Source organism: Balaenoptera acutorostrata, chromosome 17 (assembly GCF_949987535.1).
Source record: "Balaenoptera acutorostrata chromosome 17, mBalAcu1.1, whole genome shotgun sequence".
Classification (NCBI taxonomy): domain Eukaryota; kingdom Metazoa; phylum Chordata; class Mammalia; order Artiodactyla; family Balaenopteridae; genus Balaenoptera; species Balaenoptera acutorostrata.
In genome coordinates, this window is record NC_080080.1 from 360,181 (window position 1) to 376,413 (window position 16,233).

At 64.0% G+C, this 16,233-nt stretch overlaps 1 protein-coding gene across 1 annotated transcript; it reads left to right on the top strand.

Annotated features, from left to right (window-relative positions):
• The first annotated feature begins 573 nt into the window (after positions 1–573).
• Positions 574–13,167, top strand: ZFTRAF1 (zinc finger TRAF-type containing 1). Its single transcript, XM_057531902.1, is given in 5 exon segments — positions 574–1,106; positions 9,749–9,987; positions 10,605–10,816; positions 12,395–12,498; positions 12,500–13,167. Coding segments are annotated over 5 exon segments (1,203 nt in total). The 5' UTR covers positions 574–746; the 3' UTR covers positions 12,788–13,167.
• The last annotated feature ends 3,066 nt before the right edge of the window (positions 13,168–16,233 follow it).

A 16,233-nucleotide genomic window follows, 5' to 3' on the forward strand; every position in this document is an offset into this window, starting at 1 on the left:
TTCCTCAGCGGACCCCTCTTCAGCTCCCAACCCCAGGGTTATGAAACGGGATTGGGCAGAGCAGTGGGTTAGATTCCGGGTCCAGAGTCCTCCCTTGGGGAGTGCCTGCACTCGCGTCCTGTGGAAGCACATCTCTTCCCGCACAGGAGGGAGAGGTGGCCGGCAGTTTCTCGCTCCGGCCAGCCAAGCCAGAGCCCCGCGCACGCTAGCCTAGGTGTCCGGGGACAAAGGCGCAGGCACATCTGGACGTGGGGGTCCAAGGTTGCCCTCCGTTCCGGGGCACCCTAGGCGTGTGGTCGCGGGCCGGGCTGGCGGGAAGCACCGCGCTCACCCCTGACGCCAGGACTATTCGGGCCCCAAAGATCGCCCCTCAGCGGGTCGCCCGGGGCCCCGCCCACCTTATGCAGGGGCGGGCTCTCGCGCGCCCATTGGTTCTGGCCGTCGCGCTGTCTCCCCGAACGGCCCTCCTATTGGCCTCGCTCGGCTCACGTGATTGAGAGAACAAGGGGGCGTAGGCGGCGGCAGGGGGGAGCGCACAGGGAAAACAAAGATGGCGGCCGCGCCGGGGTCGGTGGCCGCGGCGGCTGCGGGGCGACGCGCGGGCCGAACCCACTGAGGCGGCGGCGCAGGGAGCGGGGCTGCGGGGTCGCGGCGGCAGCGGCGAGAGGGCGGAGGGAGTGCGCGGCGCCCCTAACTTCCAGCCGCGGGAGCGCGCCGGCACCCGCCCGCCGGGCCGGCCGGCCGCGATGTCCGGCGCCGAGGAGGCCGGCGGGGGCGGCCCGGCCGCGGGGCCTGCCGGTGCCGTGCCGGCCGGGGCCGGGGCCGGGGTCGGGGCCGGGGCCGGAGCGTCTGCGGGGCCGGCGGCGGCGCTGGGCGAGGCGGCGGGGCCCGGGGTCCCAGACGAGGCGGGCCTGGCCGGCGCCCGGCAGTTGCAGGAGGCGGCGGGCGACCCCGATGCGCCGCCCAAGAAGCGGCTACGGGCGGCCGAGACGGCCGAGGCGGCGGCGGCGGCGGCGGCGGCGGGCAGCGGGAAGCTGGAGGAGCGGCTCTACTCGGTTCTGTGCTGCACGGTCTGCCTGGACCTGCCCAAGGCCTCCGTGTACCAGGTAGGGCCGCCGGCCAGACCCGGCTCGGCTCCAGCCCCGCCGCGGCCGGTCCCCCGGCACCGCGTCTCCTCGGAGGCCAGGTCAGAGCCCTGGGGCCCAGAGGTGGGGCCCTGGGGCCCAGAGGTGGGACTCTGGCGCCTGTTCGGAAGCTCCTCATTCTCGTCCTCTGGGAACTTTCCTGTTTCCTGCTGTGAACCTCCTTTTTTTTCTCGTTGTGACTGCCCTTATTTCCTGATGGGAATTTCCTGTCTCCCACTTGGACGCCCCTTTTCTTTCCAGGTTCCCCTGTTGCCCCTTTCTCAGCACTCCTCAGCCCACCCTCAAGCTGACCCCAGAGAAAGCTGGCGACAGATGCCCGTGCTCCTCCCCACTTCTGAGCCTGCTCCGCGCAGCCCTGAGCTCCCTGGGCTCCGGGAGTCCCTGGTCTTTGCTCTTCCTCAAGTGTTTCTGTTCAGTTCTTTTGCAGACACACCCCCCCAAACCTGTTCTCCTGCTCATCCTGTATCCCTTTACCCTTTGGTGTGGAAGAATCCCCTTCCCTTGTCCCTTCTTTTTGGGAAGAAAGTTGAGAAGGGAGGGGCTCACCTCTTTGCCTCCCCCACCCCTTCCCCTCATTCCTGGTCCGGATGAACTGCCCACATCAAGCCCCACAGCCTGGGTCTCTTCTCCAGCCCCAGCCCCCGCCCCAGCCCTATCCAGTGCCTTCTGGACATGCTGTGCCTCAGGCTGGGCTCCTACCACATCCCACCTCACCCACACCAGGCCTGGCTTCCTAGGCTACTGGTGCTCCAGGAGGTCTGTCCACTTCCCTTCTGTCTGAAGAGCCAGCCTGGTGGCTGGACTCAGAGTCCTTAACCCGCTCAGGGCTGCCAGAGAGGGTACTTAGCCCAGGGGTTCTCACTCGTGCACCCCGTAGCAGCAGGGTCACACTCTGGTCCCAGGGTCACTGCGCAGCGTTCTGCTTTCTCCATTGTGTGTCTCTCCACGTCAACCCCCATCTCTGATTACCCCCACAACCCCAGCCCCTTTGAGGAATGAAACAGGTACCCTGTCACCTTTGTTTGCATTTATAGGAGCTGGACGTGGCCGATGGGGCCTCGTCCCCCTGCTTACGCTCAGAGTGAGGGCTGTGGTGCGAGGGCCATTTTTGTAGTAAACAGTGCAGGCTAGTCTGAATTGCCATTTCCCCAGCCTCTGGATCTCCAGATCCTTCCTGCTCTGGCATGAGTTTGCTTTGGAGGATCCCAGTGTGCCTGGGTGATGGAGAGAGAAGAGGCATTGGTGGGGAAGTGGGTTGAGTTCCTTGGGGAGAGGACACTGGCTTTCAACCCACCCTCCTGGGCTTTGGGAAGCTCCTGGCCAGAGGCCCTAGCTCAGGAGTACCACAGGCCTCCTGGCCCAGTGCAAATTGGAGTAGCGCTTCTCATAACCGCCTCAGCCTTGGGGGTGCACCTCAGGACTTGTCCTTTCTCTGGCCTTTTTCGCTTGCCTACGACCTTTTGATCCTCCCAGAAGCACTTTTCCTTCCTTGGGCCTTGAGTGAGAGTCTAGGAAGCCAAGCCCATGGTGGCGGGGGGGGGGGGGGGTCCCAGGGGGATTAGAGGGTTCCTCATCTCTCCTCATGTGAGTGGGCTGGAGATGGACCTGGCATGAAAACAGGCCATGTGGTGCCAACTCTGGGTCCACTCAGCACAGAGAGCTGCATTTCTGCCTCTGGCCGGAGCTGCTGGTGACCGGGCCTCTGAGCCTGGCTGCTTCAAACCGGCCCGCACCGTGCTGGGAGCTGAGCTCTGGGCCGGCAGGAGGCAGGTGGCGGAGCAGCTCTGATGGGGAATGAAGGCTCTGGGCCACCTGGCCTGTGGCCTTCCCCGTGGCCTAGTGGGCTCTGCTCAGTGGCTTCCCTGGGAACGGGCCCGCTGAGTGAGGAGAGCCCACCAGTGCTCAGCTGTGGGTTTTGGCACCAGCCCTCTGCCCCACCTTCATTCTCCCCAAGTGACACCCGGGCCTTGGCAGGGAGTTGATTCCCTCTCATCTCTAGAGGCTGGGAGAAAGCTTTAGAGCGTGTGATCAGTGGGAGAGCCCTTGGCCCTAGAAGGGTTGGCTGGAACCCTGCCACGGGTCAGAACTCGCTTTGGCTGCTGGAAGACCTGCCGTGTGATGGGGGCCTATGGGGCATGGATGCGCAGCCGTGCCCACCCTGGAGCCTGGGGTGTGAGGGGCCCGAGGGAAGGCTTCTTGGTGACTCCTTGCTGCGTGCAGTGGTCCGCATTACCCTCACAGCCACCCTGGATGGGGACATTTATTTGGGTGGGGGGGATCGAGATGGGCCTGGAGGCCCGCCCGATTGCCTGGTTGGCATCAGAGCTGGGTTTGCTCCCAGGATGATTTGGTCAAGGACAGCATAGGTTCCACATGCGCTGCCTTGAAATGAGGACGCAGAGCTCTACGTGTCCCTGGTTGGGGCCCACTGCTCGCCAACGCTTCTGGGCCTGGGCTCAGCCCCTCCACTTCTGCTGGCCTTCTTTGGTGAGTCACGTGGACGGGCTGTCTCTGGTGGACCTGCCTCAGGCATGTGGTATGTTTTGCTCTCTGTTCCTATAGGCAACGTTTTGTCTGACCCCACCAGGATACGTGGTTCGGGGCAAGCACCAGCAGTGCTACGCATCTGAGGGCTGTTTCAGATGGTACCCAGTTCTGGGGTGAGGAGAAGAGCCAGTGACCATGCTGAGCCCTGCATGCTGTGCCTGGCACTGGGGCAGCAGGGGCGTCTCCATGGGCCTCTGGATGTGGCTGGGTGCGCAGTAACTCGAGAGCTTGCTCTCCGGCCAGCAGCCCCTACCTCCGTGCCTCTGGGGAAGCCTGGGTGGTGGTGAGAGCAGACGCGGGCTGCACGGTTAGGCTTGGTCACCTGCTCCCTGATCTGAGCCCCACAGTGTCGGCTCCGCCATGGGTCCAGTACATCACACCACCTGGGTTGGGATTCTTGCTCTGGTGTCAGACCAGGGCACTCATGCAGATGGTTCTCACCGTGACCTGCGTTAGGTCAGGTCAGGTCAGGGCTGCAGCTGGTGCGGCAGGTGCTGGCTTTGATGTTCTCCGTGTGGGTGTTAGGTGTATTCTTGGTGACTGGCCTGACAAGGTGTGCAGCTGCCTTCCAGGGTCCTGGGTGGGCACGGCAGCGGGCAACCAGGTAGGGGTAGGAGGGCCGGGGATGCAGCAGTGACGTGCACATAGGAGCTCTGTGTTGGAGCCGGCAACGGGCCGCTGTGCTGGCACCTGCTCTGAGTGCAGCCCTGTGGCCCCAGGGTGACGTGACCTGGGTCGTCTGCCTCCTTTGGGGGAAACACAGGCTCAGTGGGTGGTGCCTGGATCGTTGCAGCCACAGCCTGATCCCTGACCCCACCTGGGACTCTCCTCCAGCCCTTCACACAAGGTAGGCCTGGCCCTGACCCCGCTAATGTCAGCTGAGGCCCTGAGCCTCAGACCAACATCTGGAGGGAGGGGCCGCAGAGCTCTCCCACCCCAGCTTGGCTCTCAGCCAGGAAAGCCCCTGTGACCCCCACTGGGGTGGAGGGTAGTCAGGGCGCCTTTGTCGCGGTGTGTGGCACCAACTGGCCTTCTGGCCCCTCTGCCCACTGCTCCGCCTCAGACTTGAGCCCCGCCCCTTCAGCCCATTGCTCTCGTGCCCCTGCTGCCGGGGTGCCCTCTCCTGCTCCTCGTGGGCCCCACTGAGGCAGCACCCCTGCACCGAGGTCGTCTTCTCTCCCTGCTACAGGATGCCCGTCCCACCCCGCCTGCCTGGGCACTTGACGCCGTCTGTCCTGTGGGAGGATTGAGGGTGTCCTGCTGCGCTTCCTGTGCCCGCCAGGACTCGGCTCAGCCCACTTGGCTTGGTTAGCTCGTTGGCAGCCATGTGGGTAAAAGGCCCGGGAAGCAGGGGAGGCTCCATCTCCGCCTGTGTCCTGGCCAATGTGGGTGCCCGCCCTGGGGAGCTTCCGAGTGCGCCGTCTCGGCATCTGTCGACCTGCCTGGTGCTGCAGACTCTGTTCAAGGTGATGTTTAAGGAATCTCTAATGGGGCTGCCCACCACATGGCCTGGGATCCTCTTCCCCAGCTCCAAGACTATGGCTGGCTCATGCTTTGAGAAAAAAGCTTTGAAAATATGTCTGCATAGCTATCCAAGACAAGGGCAGAGGGAAGAGCAAGTTTCTGGACTCTGACGAGATGAGAAATTGTGCTCTTTGTAGTGGTTGTTTGCCATTTGAGTTACCTTTTGATCCAGGCAGCACTTGGGTTCTGAGCAAGAGCCTGACTGCAGGTTTGACTGATCCCCACCCAAGTCCCCGAGTCTCGGGGTGCTGTGACATCAGGAACTGCTGGCCCAAAACTTCAAACCCAAAACCTGGTGGAAGGTTGTAGCCCTGGCTTCCCCTGAGACAGTTGTGTGTCTCAGACCCTGCATGGTCCCTTCCAGGCCCCTTGATGAAAGAGGTCAAGGAAACCTCAGGCCGAGTGTGCAGGGGTGTGGGGTGCCGTGAGACCCTGCTGGGCCTGGTGAAGGGGGGCCTCCAGCTGGGCTGAGGGGCACTTTGGGGGTGGGTACCCTCCGCTGTGCTTTGGAGATTGGGCTGCTCGCATGAGTCTGGGTGCTGAGCCTTCCTTTAGTGGTAAAGAGCGGAGTTTGGGGGGCACCCCAGGGTTTGAGGGGACTGTGGACTCCAGGCCTAAAAGGCCTGCTGATTGAGGACTTGGCCCCCAGAAGCTGGGGGGCATTTTCTAAGACCTGCTATTGTCCCAAGGCCCAGGGGCCAGGGCTCCTCCTCAAGAGTCCGGACGGTTCCTTCAGCTCCCCCAGGGGGAAGCTGGTTCAGATAGAGGCCCCGGCCTGCGTGGCCTGGGTGTCCTGGGCAGGCAGGGGGAGGGGCTGCTGGGCGACATCCTGGGGGCAGGGACAAATGCCCACTTTTGGGCCATTGCAGAGGGGCTTGGGCTGGGGCACAACTTGGTGGGGTTGGGGAACCCAGGGGTGAGAGAGGGAGAGGGGGTTTTGTTGAAATCACAGGCTTGTGCCTGGAGTCCTTCCTGAGGCTTCCGGGCAGGGGCTGCATGAGGGGCTAGCTGGGTTCTGCTGGGTGATGAGTGTGGTGCCAGGCATTAGTTCTTTGGCCACTGTGTGTCGCACTGGTGGTCCTATCCTACCTCTTCAGTGCGTAATAAGGCCAGTCCTGTCCTCGTTGCCTTTTTTTTGGCTGCGCCATGTGGCCTGCGGAATCTTAGTTCCCCGACCAGGGATCGAACCCGTGCCCCCTGCAGTAGAAGCGCGGAGTCTTAACCACCGGACCGCCAGGGAAGTCCCCTTGTTGTCTTTTTTTTTTTTTTTTTTAATTTGGTTGGGCTGGGTCTTGGTTGTGGCAGGCGGACTCCTTAGTTGTGGTTTGTGGGCTCCTTAGTTGCGGCTCGCCGGCTCCTTAGTTGAAGCACGTGGGCTCCTTAGTTGCGGCTCGCGGTCTCCTTTGCTGTGGCATGCGAACTCTTAGTTGCAGCATGCATGTGGGATCTAGTTCCCTGACCCAGGCTCCGTGCATTGGGAGCACGGAGTCTTATCCACTGTGTTATCAGGGAAGTACCTCCCCGCCCCTTGTTGTCTTTTGTGCCGGAGAAAACTGAGGCCCAGAGAAGGATGTGACCAGCCTCAGAGCATACTGCTGGTGACCTGTGGGGTCTGGCCAGCATCTGTCCTGGGAGGGCCTGGGAGGCCCTACAAGGGCCTGGGTCGTGGAGCCCCCTCCGTAGCCCTCCCTGTCTCTAGGGTCTTCCTGGCAGGCGGTGGGAAGGCAGCCCATCCTGGGCACTGCAGGAACTGCTCCTTGGAACTGCCCAAGCTCTCGGGGGCTTGGCCCTGGCACGTAGCGTGGGGCACTCCGACTGCCCTGGCTTGTGCTGTCTGTCAGAGGCTTGGCATATGGCCAACGCTGTGCTGAGCCCTCTGGGGCCCAGCTTCTGGATGGGCAAACTGGGGCAGGTACAGTCCAGCCTGACCACCGCAGAGGCCCTGGGCCAGGCCCGCGTGCAGAGTTAGGTCTCGCTCTGGAGGCCGAGGGGGAGCCTCGCTGGTGGGGAGGGCTCTGGAGCATGGTGACTGTCCTGCTGTGGACAGACTGCCTGGGCTGGGTAGGTGCCGGGGCCAAGGCTGGCCACCTGGTGTCCACCCAGAGAGCGCCCCTTGGGTGGCCGGTAAGGGACTAGCCACGTGTGGCCGTTGGCTTGCCCCTTGGCAGGCCGGCAGCACTTGGAGCGCCTTGCTGGTTAGCCGCGTTCCGATTCGGAGCTGAGCGGCTAGGGCTGCAGGGGCAGCGCCCCCGCCTCCCCAGAGCCCAACAGAGGGCAGGTGCCCTAGTACCTGAGCCTGTGTTGGGTCTGGAGGCTCTGGGAGGGTGGGGTGGGGACTGGCCCCGGAGCCTGGGAACTCCTGCGGCCCCCAGGTTCTGAGGCGAGGCCTGCCGGGGGGCGCGCAGGCCACCCCCTCCGCTCCAGAGCAGGGGGCTTCCAGGGCGGCACTGGGAGCGAGCAGTCACACAGCCGGCAGCCTCGGGTCCCTCAGGAAGTCCCAGGACTCCATCCCGAGTCGCTCGCCTGCAGGCCCACGCCCTGGTTGGGCCACCGGAGACAGAGGAGAAGCCAGCTGGGTTGGGCCCAGCAGTGACTGTTGCTCTCTGCTGAGGCCCTCGGGCCCTGCCTTGGGGCATCTAGAACTAGAGCTGGCCACACAGAGTAGTGCGGGGTCCCCAGGCCTTCCTGGCTTCCTCACTGGGGTGCTAGGCAGCGGCTGGGACTTCAGCAAGCCCGGTGCTTCCTTGTCTGGCCTCACTTCCGGGGGCCTTGCAGCTTCTTCCTCCCGTGACTGAGTGGTCAGGTCGCCATGTACTGCTTCCTCTCTGCCTTCTAGAAGCCACAGCGATCCTCTCCCTGGGGCTGTGGCACGGTGAAGCCAGGCCCTCTTGGGCTCAGGCCCTTGGCGGGGCTTTGAGAACACGTGTGACCTGGGCTCTTGGTCTGAGCTTCCCACAGGGTGGCAGCAGCCTACGGTGCCGTGTCCCCCTACCCTCTCCTCCACTCATCGCGTCTCTGGCTTCTCCACTGACCCCGGGCGGTGGACGGGTCAGACTGCTTTTCCTCCCTGGCCGCTCTCGGGACCAGCCTCGCTCCACAACCCCCAGCCAGGCTGTGTGTCCAGAGAAGGCGCTGGCCGGCCCCTGCCAGCCCCCTCCTCGTCTCGCACATCTTAACTTTTGACCTGACTTAGAAATTGAGATTTGAGTGCAGCTGATCTAGGGTGTTTGTGTGGACCTGGATCCTGTGACTGAGGCCTTTGTCCCCGGCCCCCGCATCAGTCCTCAGCACATAGGTCCCATCGCTCACTGGACCCCAAGCATGACCCACAGGCGCTGAGAGCTCACTCAGCCTCTTGCAGCCCTCAGCTCAGGGTGCACGGACCCCTGGTGTTTACCGAGGACCCCATCGTGTGCAGGCGTGGCTTGGCAGTGGCCCTGTGAGTCCCTCTACCACACTGGATCCCAGTCGCAAAAGGGTCCTGGGCCCCAAGGAAGCCTGTGGAAGCACTGCCTGCCCACTTGCCCTCAGCTACTGGGCGTCTCCCAGTGGAGATAGGTGCCCTCGGGTGAGGGGGCCCACACTCTCACCAGTGTTCCCCGGGCTCCAAGACTGCCGTGTCTGCCCTGGAGGACGCAGCTTGCCTGCTCTTGCACCTCTGGTTCCCGTGTGGGCCTCTCCTCCCCCAACCCCGTGAGCCCCTGCAGGCCCAGGCCCATAGCCTGCCGTGTGTCTCAAGGGCGCCAAGTGGGTGCTCAGGAGTCGTGTGGAGCCGGTGATGGAGCCGAGGTGGCTGAGCCGGCAGCCCACTGTTCACACGCCAGGACCCCCGGCAGGGAGGGGCAGGTCGCCGACGGCATCGTCTGCGCCTTGGATCCGCAGGCTCAGCCAGGGAGGGGCCTGGCTCCTAGGCCCAAAGCCAGCAACGCTCCTGCGGACGCACACTGCCCACGTGCCCTGTCCTGGGCCAAGTGGGCCTCCCCGCCCGCCACGGCTCTGTGCCACCGGCCCTTGGGAAGGTCCCCTCCAGGTAGCCAGCCCCACTGGGCGGGTGGCAGCTGCCTCCTCACCTGTGCAGGCCCAGGAGGCTGGAGTGGCGGGGCCAGGCTGAGGGTGCAGCTGCCTCGGCGTGGGCAGCTGGCCGAGAGCCCGCGTTCCGTGGGCGTCCCTGAATCAGGCCCTGTGGTGGACTTTGGGGACAGTCTCCAGCCCCTGGATGGGAAAAGCCCCCGTGTGGCCCACCCAGTGCCCGCTGGCGGGCCACCACAGTGAAGAGCCCGAACCTCTGCTGCCAATGAGGGCCACCTCGAGACCCGCCCTCTCCATGGGGACCCTGCTGGCCGCGTGCACGGGGCTCCGGGAGGACAGCCTGGCCCTCCCTCGGGAGTGGGAGTGGCAGCCTGTGCTTGCCGGGCAGCAGCCTGCCCACGGCCCCTGCACCGCAGCCCCTGGGAGGGGCCGGCAGTGGGGCGGGCGCGCGTCTGCGCGGTCCCGCAGGTCCGTGAGCTTCATCTCCCTTTCCTTCTCCGCAGTGTACTAATGGTCACTTGATGTGCGCTGGCTGTTTTATCCACCTACTAGCAGATGCCCGGCTGAAGGAGGAGCAAGCCACGTGCCCCAACTGTCGTTGCGAGATCAGTAAGAGCCTCTGCTGCCGCAACCTGGCCGTGGAGAAGGCCGTGAGCGAGCTGCCCTCTGAGTGTGGCTTCTGCCTGTGCCAGTTCCCCCGCTCCCTCCTGGAGAGGCACCAGAAAGAGGAGTGCCAGGACAGGTAAGCACCTGGGCTGGCTGGCCTGCCTGCCGGGGGCTTGGCTCCACACACGCCGCCCGGCGGCGACCTCACAGGGCCGGGTCAGTGCGAAGCTGCTCAGGGCCCAGGCCATGGAGGGGGTGGGCGGGAGGCTCCACAGACTGGGGGGCTTAGATCTGCAACTGGAAGCGTCTGAATGTTACCCTGGCCCTCCAGGGTTCTTTGCGGCTGTGTGGTGCCTTCTTTCTTAGAGACTGTCCATGGTGTCCCTGGGCCAGGAAAGTGTGGCCAGCACAGGGGCTCTGGGAGCGCAGCGTGATGGTGGCACTGGCACCCCAATCCCCCCCTCCAGGGGGCCAGGCTGCCGAGCCTCCCCTGGAGTGAAGCCACGCGGGGCCCAGGACCGTTGTGGAGAGAGGCCCCGTGGCAGTGGGTGTAGGGGGTATGCATACGCACAGCTCACACATGCCCTGCTCCTTCTCAGGCTCTCACGCACTCTGACCCCTTCCTGAGGGCCGGCACGTGGGGAATATGTCCTTCAGGGAGTGGTTTGTGTGAGCAGGGCTGGTTGGAGGCCCACTGGCACAGCCACCTTCTACGGGGCGCGGGTGTGACCGCAGTGCTCGCCTCCTCCCCAGGGTGACGCAGTGCAAGTACAAGCGTATCGGCTGCCCATGGCACGGCCCTTTCCACGAGCTGACAGTGCACGAGGCCGCGTGTGCCCACCCAACCAAGACGGGCAATGAGCTGATGGAGATCCTGGACGAGATGGACCAGAGCCACCGCAAGGAGATGCAGCTCTACAACAGCATCTTCAGCCTGCTCAGCTTCGAGAAGATCGGCTACACAGGTGAGGCGCCCTGCTGACCGCTGCATGCCACACAGGCTGGGGGTGGGGCCGGCGGCTGGGAGCCGGGGGAGCCATGGGGTCTGGGCAGTGGCACAGGCTGCACCAGATGGCCAGGCTCTGGACAAGCTCCTGGTGAATGGGAGGACATCTAAGGAAGAAGAGGGGCCGTGCAGGACCCTGGAGGCACCTGCATGGCTCTCACAGAGGCCCTTCCCACCTGTCCTCCCCACCCCGGCCCTGCTACCCCAGCAAAGTGGTGTCCTCACCGCGTGGGGCTGCACAACCTTGGGACAGTTGGGGTCTAACCGGAAGGTGGGTGTGTCTTGGCGGGGGGTCTGGGAGCTGAGGGCCTGCCCTGCGGAGCCAGGGGCAAGAAGAGCACTCGTCATGTCAGGTCCTACCTGCAGGCGGTTACTGCAGTGGCCACGGGCTTCCTGAGGCCAGCGAGAAGATGGTCAGGGCCGGGGCTCCAGAACGAGCTGAGGGTGCCTGACTCAAGCTGCAGAGCTGGGAGTGGATGCCCAGGGATGGGCAGGCTGGACTGCACTCAGGCCCGCTGGATCTCCTGGGCTCTCCTGGCCACCGCCACTGCCTCTGGACACTCTGGGGAGCAGAAGTCAGGCCAGAGCCTGGTCTAGACACACACAATAGCAAGAAGCCCCTGCTGTCGCTGGAGCTGCTGGGGGTACTCTGGCCCTATACTGCCCGGCCCACGCCAGGCGGCTGGCGCAGAGCGCCGAGGGCAGTCACAGGCAGCCAGTCAGACCGTGCTGCCTGGACTGGACCTGGCTAGGTGTAGGCCTGTGGAGGCCCAGAAGGCCGAGGGCCTGGGTCTCAGCAGAAGAAGACCACGGCCGCTGGTTAGTCGTAGCCTCAGCTGCCCCGGTGGGCACTGTGTCACAAACAGTCCAGGCCAGGCCTGGAGAGTCTGGGTGGACCGAGGCGTCGTGACTGCAGCCGTGGCCGGGCAGGGAGGATTGGCCACCTCTGTGGAGGGACTCGCCAGCCGTGGGCCACGGGCTCTGCTGAGAGAACTGTGTGATGGCAGTCGCCCACTGACTGATGGGCCCTTCGGCCGGCCGGCAGAGCCCAGCACCAGCCACGCGATGGCACTCCGCCTCGAGGCCCAACACACCAGCCCGGCCGCCGGCTTTTCCGGCAGCTCTGTATCGGAACCAATAAAGTACACTTGTTCACAGAACTGCATCCTGTCTGTGTGTCTGCTTACCCTGGCCCCCTGGGCGGGGCCTCTCCCTCTGCTGGGCCCTGGGGAAGGGTGAGGAGGGAGGCCTCACCTGACCTGGGGGTCAGGCGGGGCTGGCCGTTCACCTCTCGCAGCCTCTGGACTCCCTGCCGCTAACGCGTGTCACTTCTGTTCGTAGTTGTTTCCCCAAAGCTTGCGTGCGCCTCCGTTTGCCATAATTGCATTTGATTTGCCTTGTGACAAGTAGAGCCCGCTGTGTCCTGGTAAGTTGCCTTCCTCCCTGGCCGAGCCCGTGTCCTCGGCCGGCTGGGAAGGCGCTGCCCCTGGCCCTGCCTGCTCTGACCGCCGGCTCCCCGGCCTGTCTGTCTCCACAGAGGTCCAGTTCCGGCCGTACCGCACGGACGACTTCATCACGCGCCTGTACTATGAGACGCCGCGGTTCACGGTGCTGAACCAGACGTGGGTCCTGAAGGCGCGCTGTGAACGACTCAGAGCGCAACCCCAACCTGTCGTGCAAGCGCACGCTGTCCTTCCAGCTCCTCCTCAAGAGCAAGGTAACGGCGCCCCTGGAGTGCTCTTTCCTGCTGCTCAAGGGCCCGTACGACGACGTGAAGATCAGTCCTGTCATCTACCACTTTGTCTTCACCAATGAGAGCAACGAGACGGACTACGTGCCGCTGCCCATCGTCGACTCCGTGGAGTGCAACAAGCTGCTGGCCGCCAAGAACATCAACCTGCGGCTCTTCCTGTTCCAGATACAGAAGTAGGCAGCCCCGAGGCACTGCCCACGCCTGCCCGGCAGCGGCTTCACGGCGCCATCGCCCATCTCAGCCAAGAAGGAAGAGGAACAGAAGCGAACACTGGGACGTCTGCATGCGTGTGCGAAGGCGGGAGCGCCCCCCTCGCCCTCTGCCCCACCTCCCCTGTCCCGGGCGCTGGAGGCCGGGCCACCGCAGAGGAGACGCTGCTCGGGGACCCAGGGGGCGCGGCGCAGCACGGCAGCCTGGCCCCGGCCCCTACCGCGCAGCGGGCCACACGCCTGCTCTGGGCCGCACATGGGGCTGCGCACGGCCCCTGGGCCGGGCTCGGGGGCGCTGACCTCAGACGGCATATTTGATTGCAATTAAAAAGGCACCCTTGTTTCCTACTTTCTGTTTTGTTCGAGGGGAAGGCGTGGCTGTAATTGGACAGAATGGGGTCTTCGGTTTGGCCAAGGGTCAGAGCCCGCCCATCCCTGTGACTGCACCTTCACGTGCCCCGCCCCAGGAGAGACTTGGAGTCGCTGCCCCCTCTGTCACAGGCCTGGGCAGGGGAACGGGCGGGGTCGGGGCTCTCACTAGCTCCAGCACATCCCACCCCCAGCCGCTCCAGGGAGGCAGGACTTGGCCACCAGGGCTCAGCAGACGTTTCGGAATGCAGGGTGATTTTCTGTCTCTTCCCAGGGAAAAAATTAAACCCTTTACAGGCTCTTCTACAAGTTATGCAAATTGAGCAAGAGAGAATCTATCTTCTGTATTCAGCCTTAAGGACTCAGTGTCCCCAGGCTGTGAGGAGAGTCCTGGGGTCTGCCGGCGGTGAGCAGTCCTGGCTGTGTGAGGGTCTGAGTGGTCCAGCTGCCCCCATGCTGCTCTCAGGGACCAGCTGCTGGCCCTGCATCCAGGGCTCTGCGTGGAAGTCAGCGCTGGGCAGTGTGGTTTCTCACCCGAGGAAGGTGGACCCCCCCCGAGGTCCTGCAGTCCTGCCCCAGAGCTGCAGTGAGCGGGCCCAAGTGCAGGCCTCACAGGGGGAAGGAGCCCTGCCTGGGGATCCCGGGACCCTGGGACCTACTGGGAAAGGGAGAGCTCCAGCCCCTGCTTAGGAGACAAGGCTCTTCTGCAATAGTTTCTCGTTGCTTCAATACCAAAGAACTGTTTGCTTCGCCCCCCAGCCAGGCCCACCCCCGTGCTCAGAGCAGCCCCTGCCGGCCTGGCCCCCTATTGCCCGGGCCCTGCAGGCTCAGTGGGCAGGGCCGCCCTGGCCTATCTCTGGGGGCTCCTTTCTCTCCTGGCCCTCGAGGTGGGGAGCTGAGAAGGGGAGTGAAGGAGCTATGGGGTACAGCTCGAGCCTCAGCCAGTTCCTAGTGGACGAAGCAGCCCTCCCAGGCTGGCGGGGCCCCTGCGCCCCACCCAGGGCATGGGGCTGGCGGGGGTCCCATCCTGCAAGGCCGACTCAGCCTGGCTTGCCCTCCACAAAGAAAGACCCCACCCCAGCCCCAGCCCATCCTTGTGGGCATCTGACCCAGGCACACCCTGGTGTTGTCCCACTGCCCTCAGGGGCTGCCCCTGCCTGCCTGTAGGCGCAGAGGATGACATTCACGTCAACACGGGCCAGGTCTCCTGTCACCCTATTGGGTCTCTTGGGGATGGACACCCTCTCTGTCAATTCCAAAGGGACCATATTGTGAGGGGGGCCAGGACAGGGGTGGGTTTGCCTGGTCCGTGTGTGTCTGGGTGCCTGTGTGAGATTGAGGAAGCGGCGGGGCGGGCCCCCGGCAGCTCTCCTGGATGGGGCATGTGAAGGTGTGTGGCCGCCTCAGAGGGCCAGGCAGGAGGAGGACACCACCGGGGCTGGGCTGGCAGACCTGTTGGGGGGGGTGGTGGTGGACAGGAGGGGCTGCGCTCCGCGGCACCAGGGTCAGAGTTCAGCTGCTGGAACACACGGCTGGAGGCACATGGCCCTCGAGTTCCAGCTGCCCAAGTGAGTGCGTGGGAGTGGGCTGGCACCCAGGCAAGGCCCTCCCTGCAGGGGTGTGGGTCTGGGGGGGCCCAAGGAGACTGCTCATCCGCCAACACGGCCCTGCCCTGGGACAGTCACCTCAGCAGCTGAGCCTTACGGCCGGCTGGAGCCGGGCCCTTCTGGGACATTGCAGCGCGCTCTTGGCCACCGCGGAGGCTGGCGCCGTACGCCTCCTTGTGTCGTCTCGCTGGGAGCCACTGGTTTACTGGAGGGCGTCCCAGTCCTGTTGTGAGAAAGGAGAAGACACCAGCAGCCTGTCTCCAGGATCCCGGTCCAGCTTGGCATCCTGAGCTGGTGAGGGTTGGAGGAGGCCTGGGGGCACAGGTCCAGCCAGCCCCCCTTCCCTTCTCCCACCCCCACACTTCCCTTTAAGCACTACATCTCTCAATACGCCCGAAGTGAGACATTTACAAAAATAATAAAAATAATTTTTTAAAGAGAGGAGTGAAGAGGTGTTTTTACCGCTGTCGAAAACGACTTAACATATTATGTTGCTTTTGTGACCTGTGTTCTCTTTGGATATTTCTGTATGTAACTACAGTTTTGAAAAAGGTCCAAACCAAGTGTTGTTTGTATTTCCTTACAAGAAGACAGCCTCATGGATGGGCTTCCCTGGGCTCTGATAGCCTCCCAGCCAGGGGTCAGCTGCTGGCCCCCAGCCTGCAGCCTCCCCACCCCAGGCCTTCAGCTCTTGCTGGCATCCTCATATGCGCATTCTTGTCTGATCAGTGGGGAAGCCAAGGCTAGAGAAGTTGGGTCCTCTCTGAAGGGAGATCAGGCCCCAGGACCTGGGCTGTCCTGTGAATGCTGGTGCTGGAGGGGGAGAGGGTCTCGGGGGAGGTGCCGTCCCACCCGTTATGCTGAGACAGTCTCTGTTTCCATGGCTTGGCTCCCCCATCCCCACCCTGCTTCTCACTGTGCCCCTTGCACCTCACCAGCCTGCCTGCCAAACAGCCACCTTGGTTTCAAGGCCTCCTGTCCTGTCTCCTGGGATCCCACGTTGGAGGGAGGGGGAGAGAGCACCACACCCTTCAGGAGGCAAAGAGGAGGCCCTCCTGCTGCTCTTCCAGCTCAGCCTCAGCCTCACCCCTGCAGCTTTCCCTGGACCTGGGGACCAGCCACTCTCCACATCGCTCCCTCCCGCGTAGGCCTTGCTGCCTACCCACTGGCTGAGAATTTTACCCCATTGGGTCTGTTTCCATTTCCATAGGAAATAAAACTGCCCATCTCCCACTCCTTCCGGGCCTCCTCTGGGGACTTTGGGGCGCGAGCCCTGGCACCTAGGGCCCAGGGCCGCGCGGCAGGGTGGGGACTGAGAGCCCCGAGGCCCGGCAGGTATTTGGTTCTCGGCAGGTATTTGGTTCTCGAGGCAGGGGTTGGGGGAAAGGACGGGTACTTAGAGGTCCCCAGGCTCCCCACACCCCTGATCTTCTGCAGC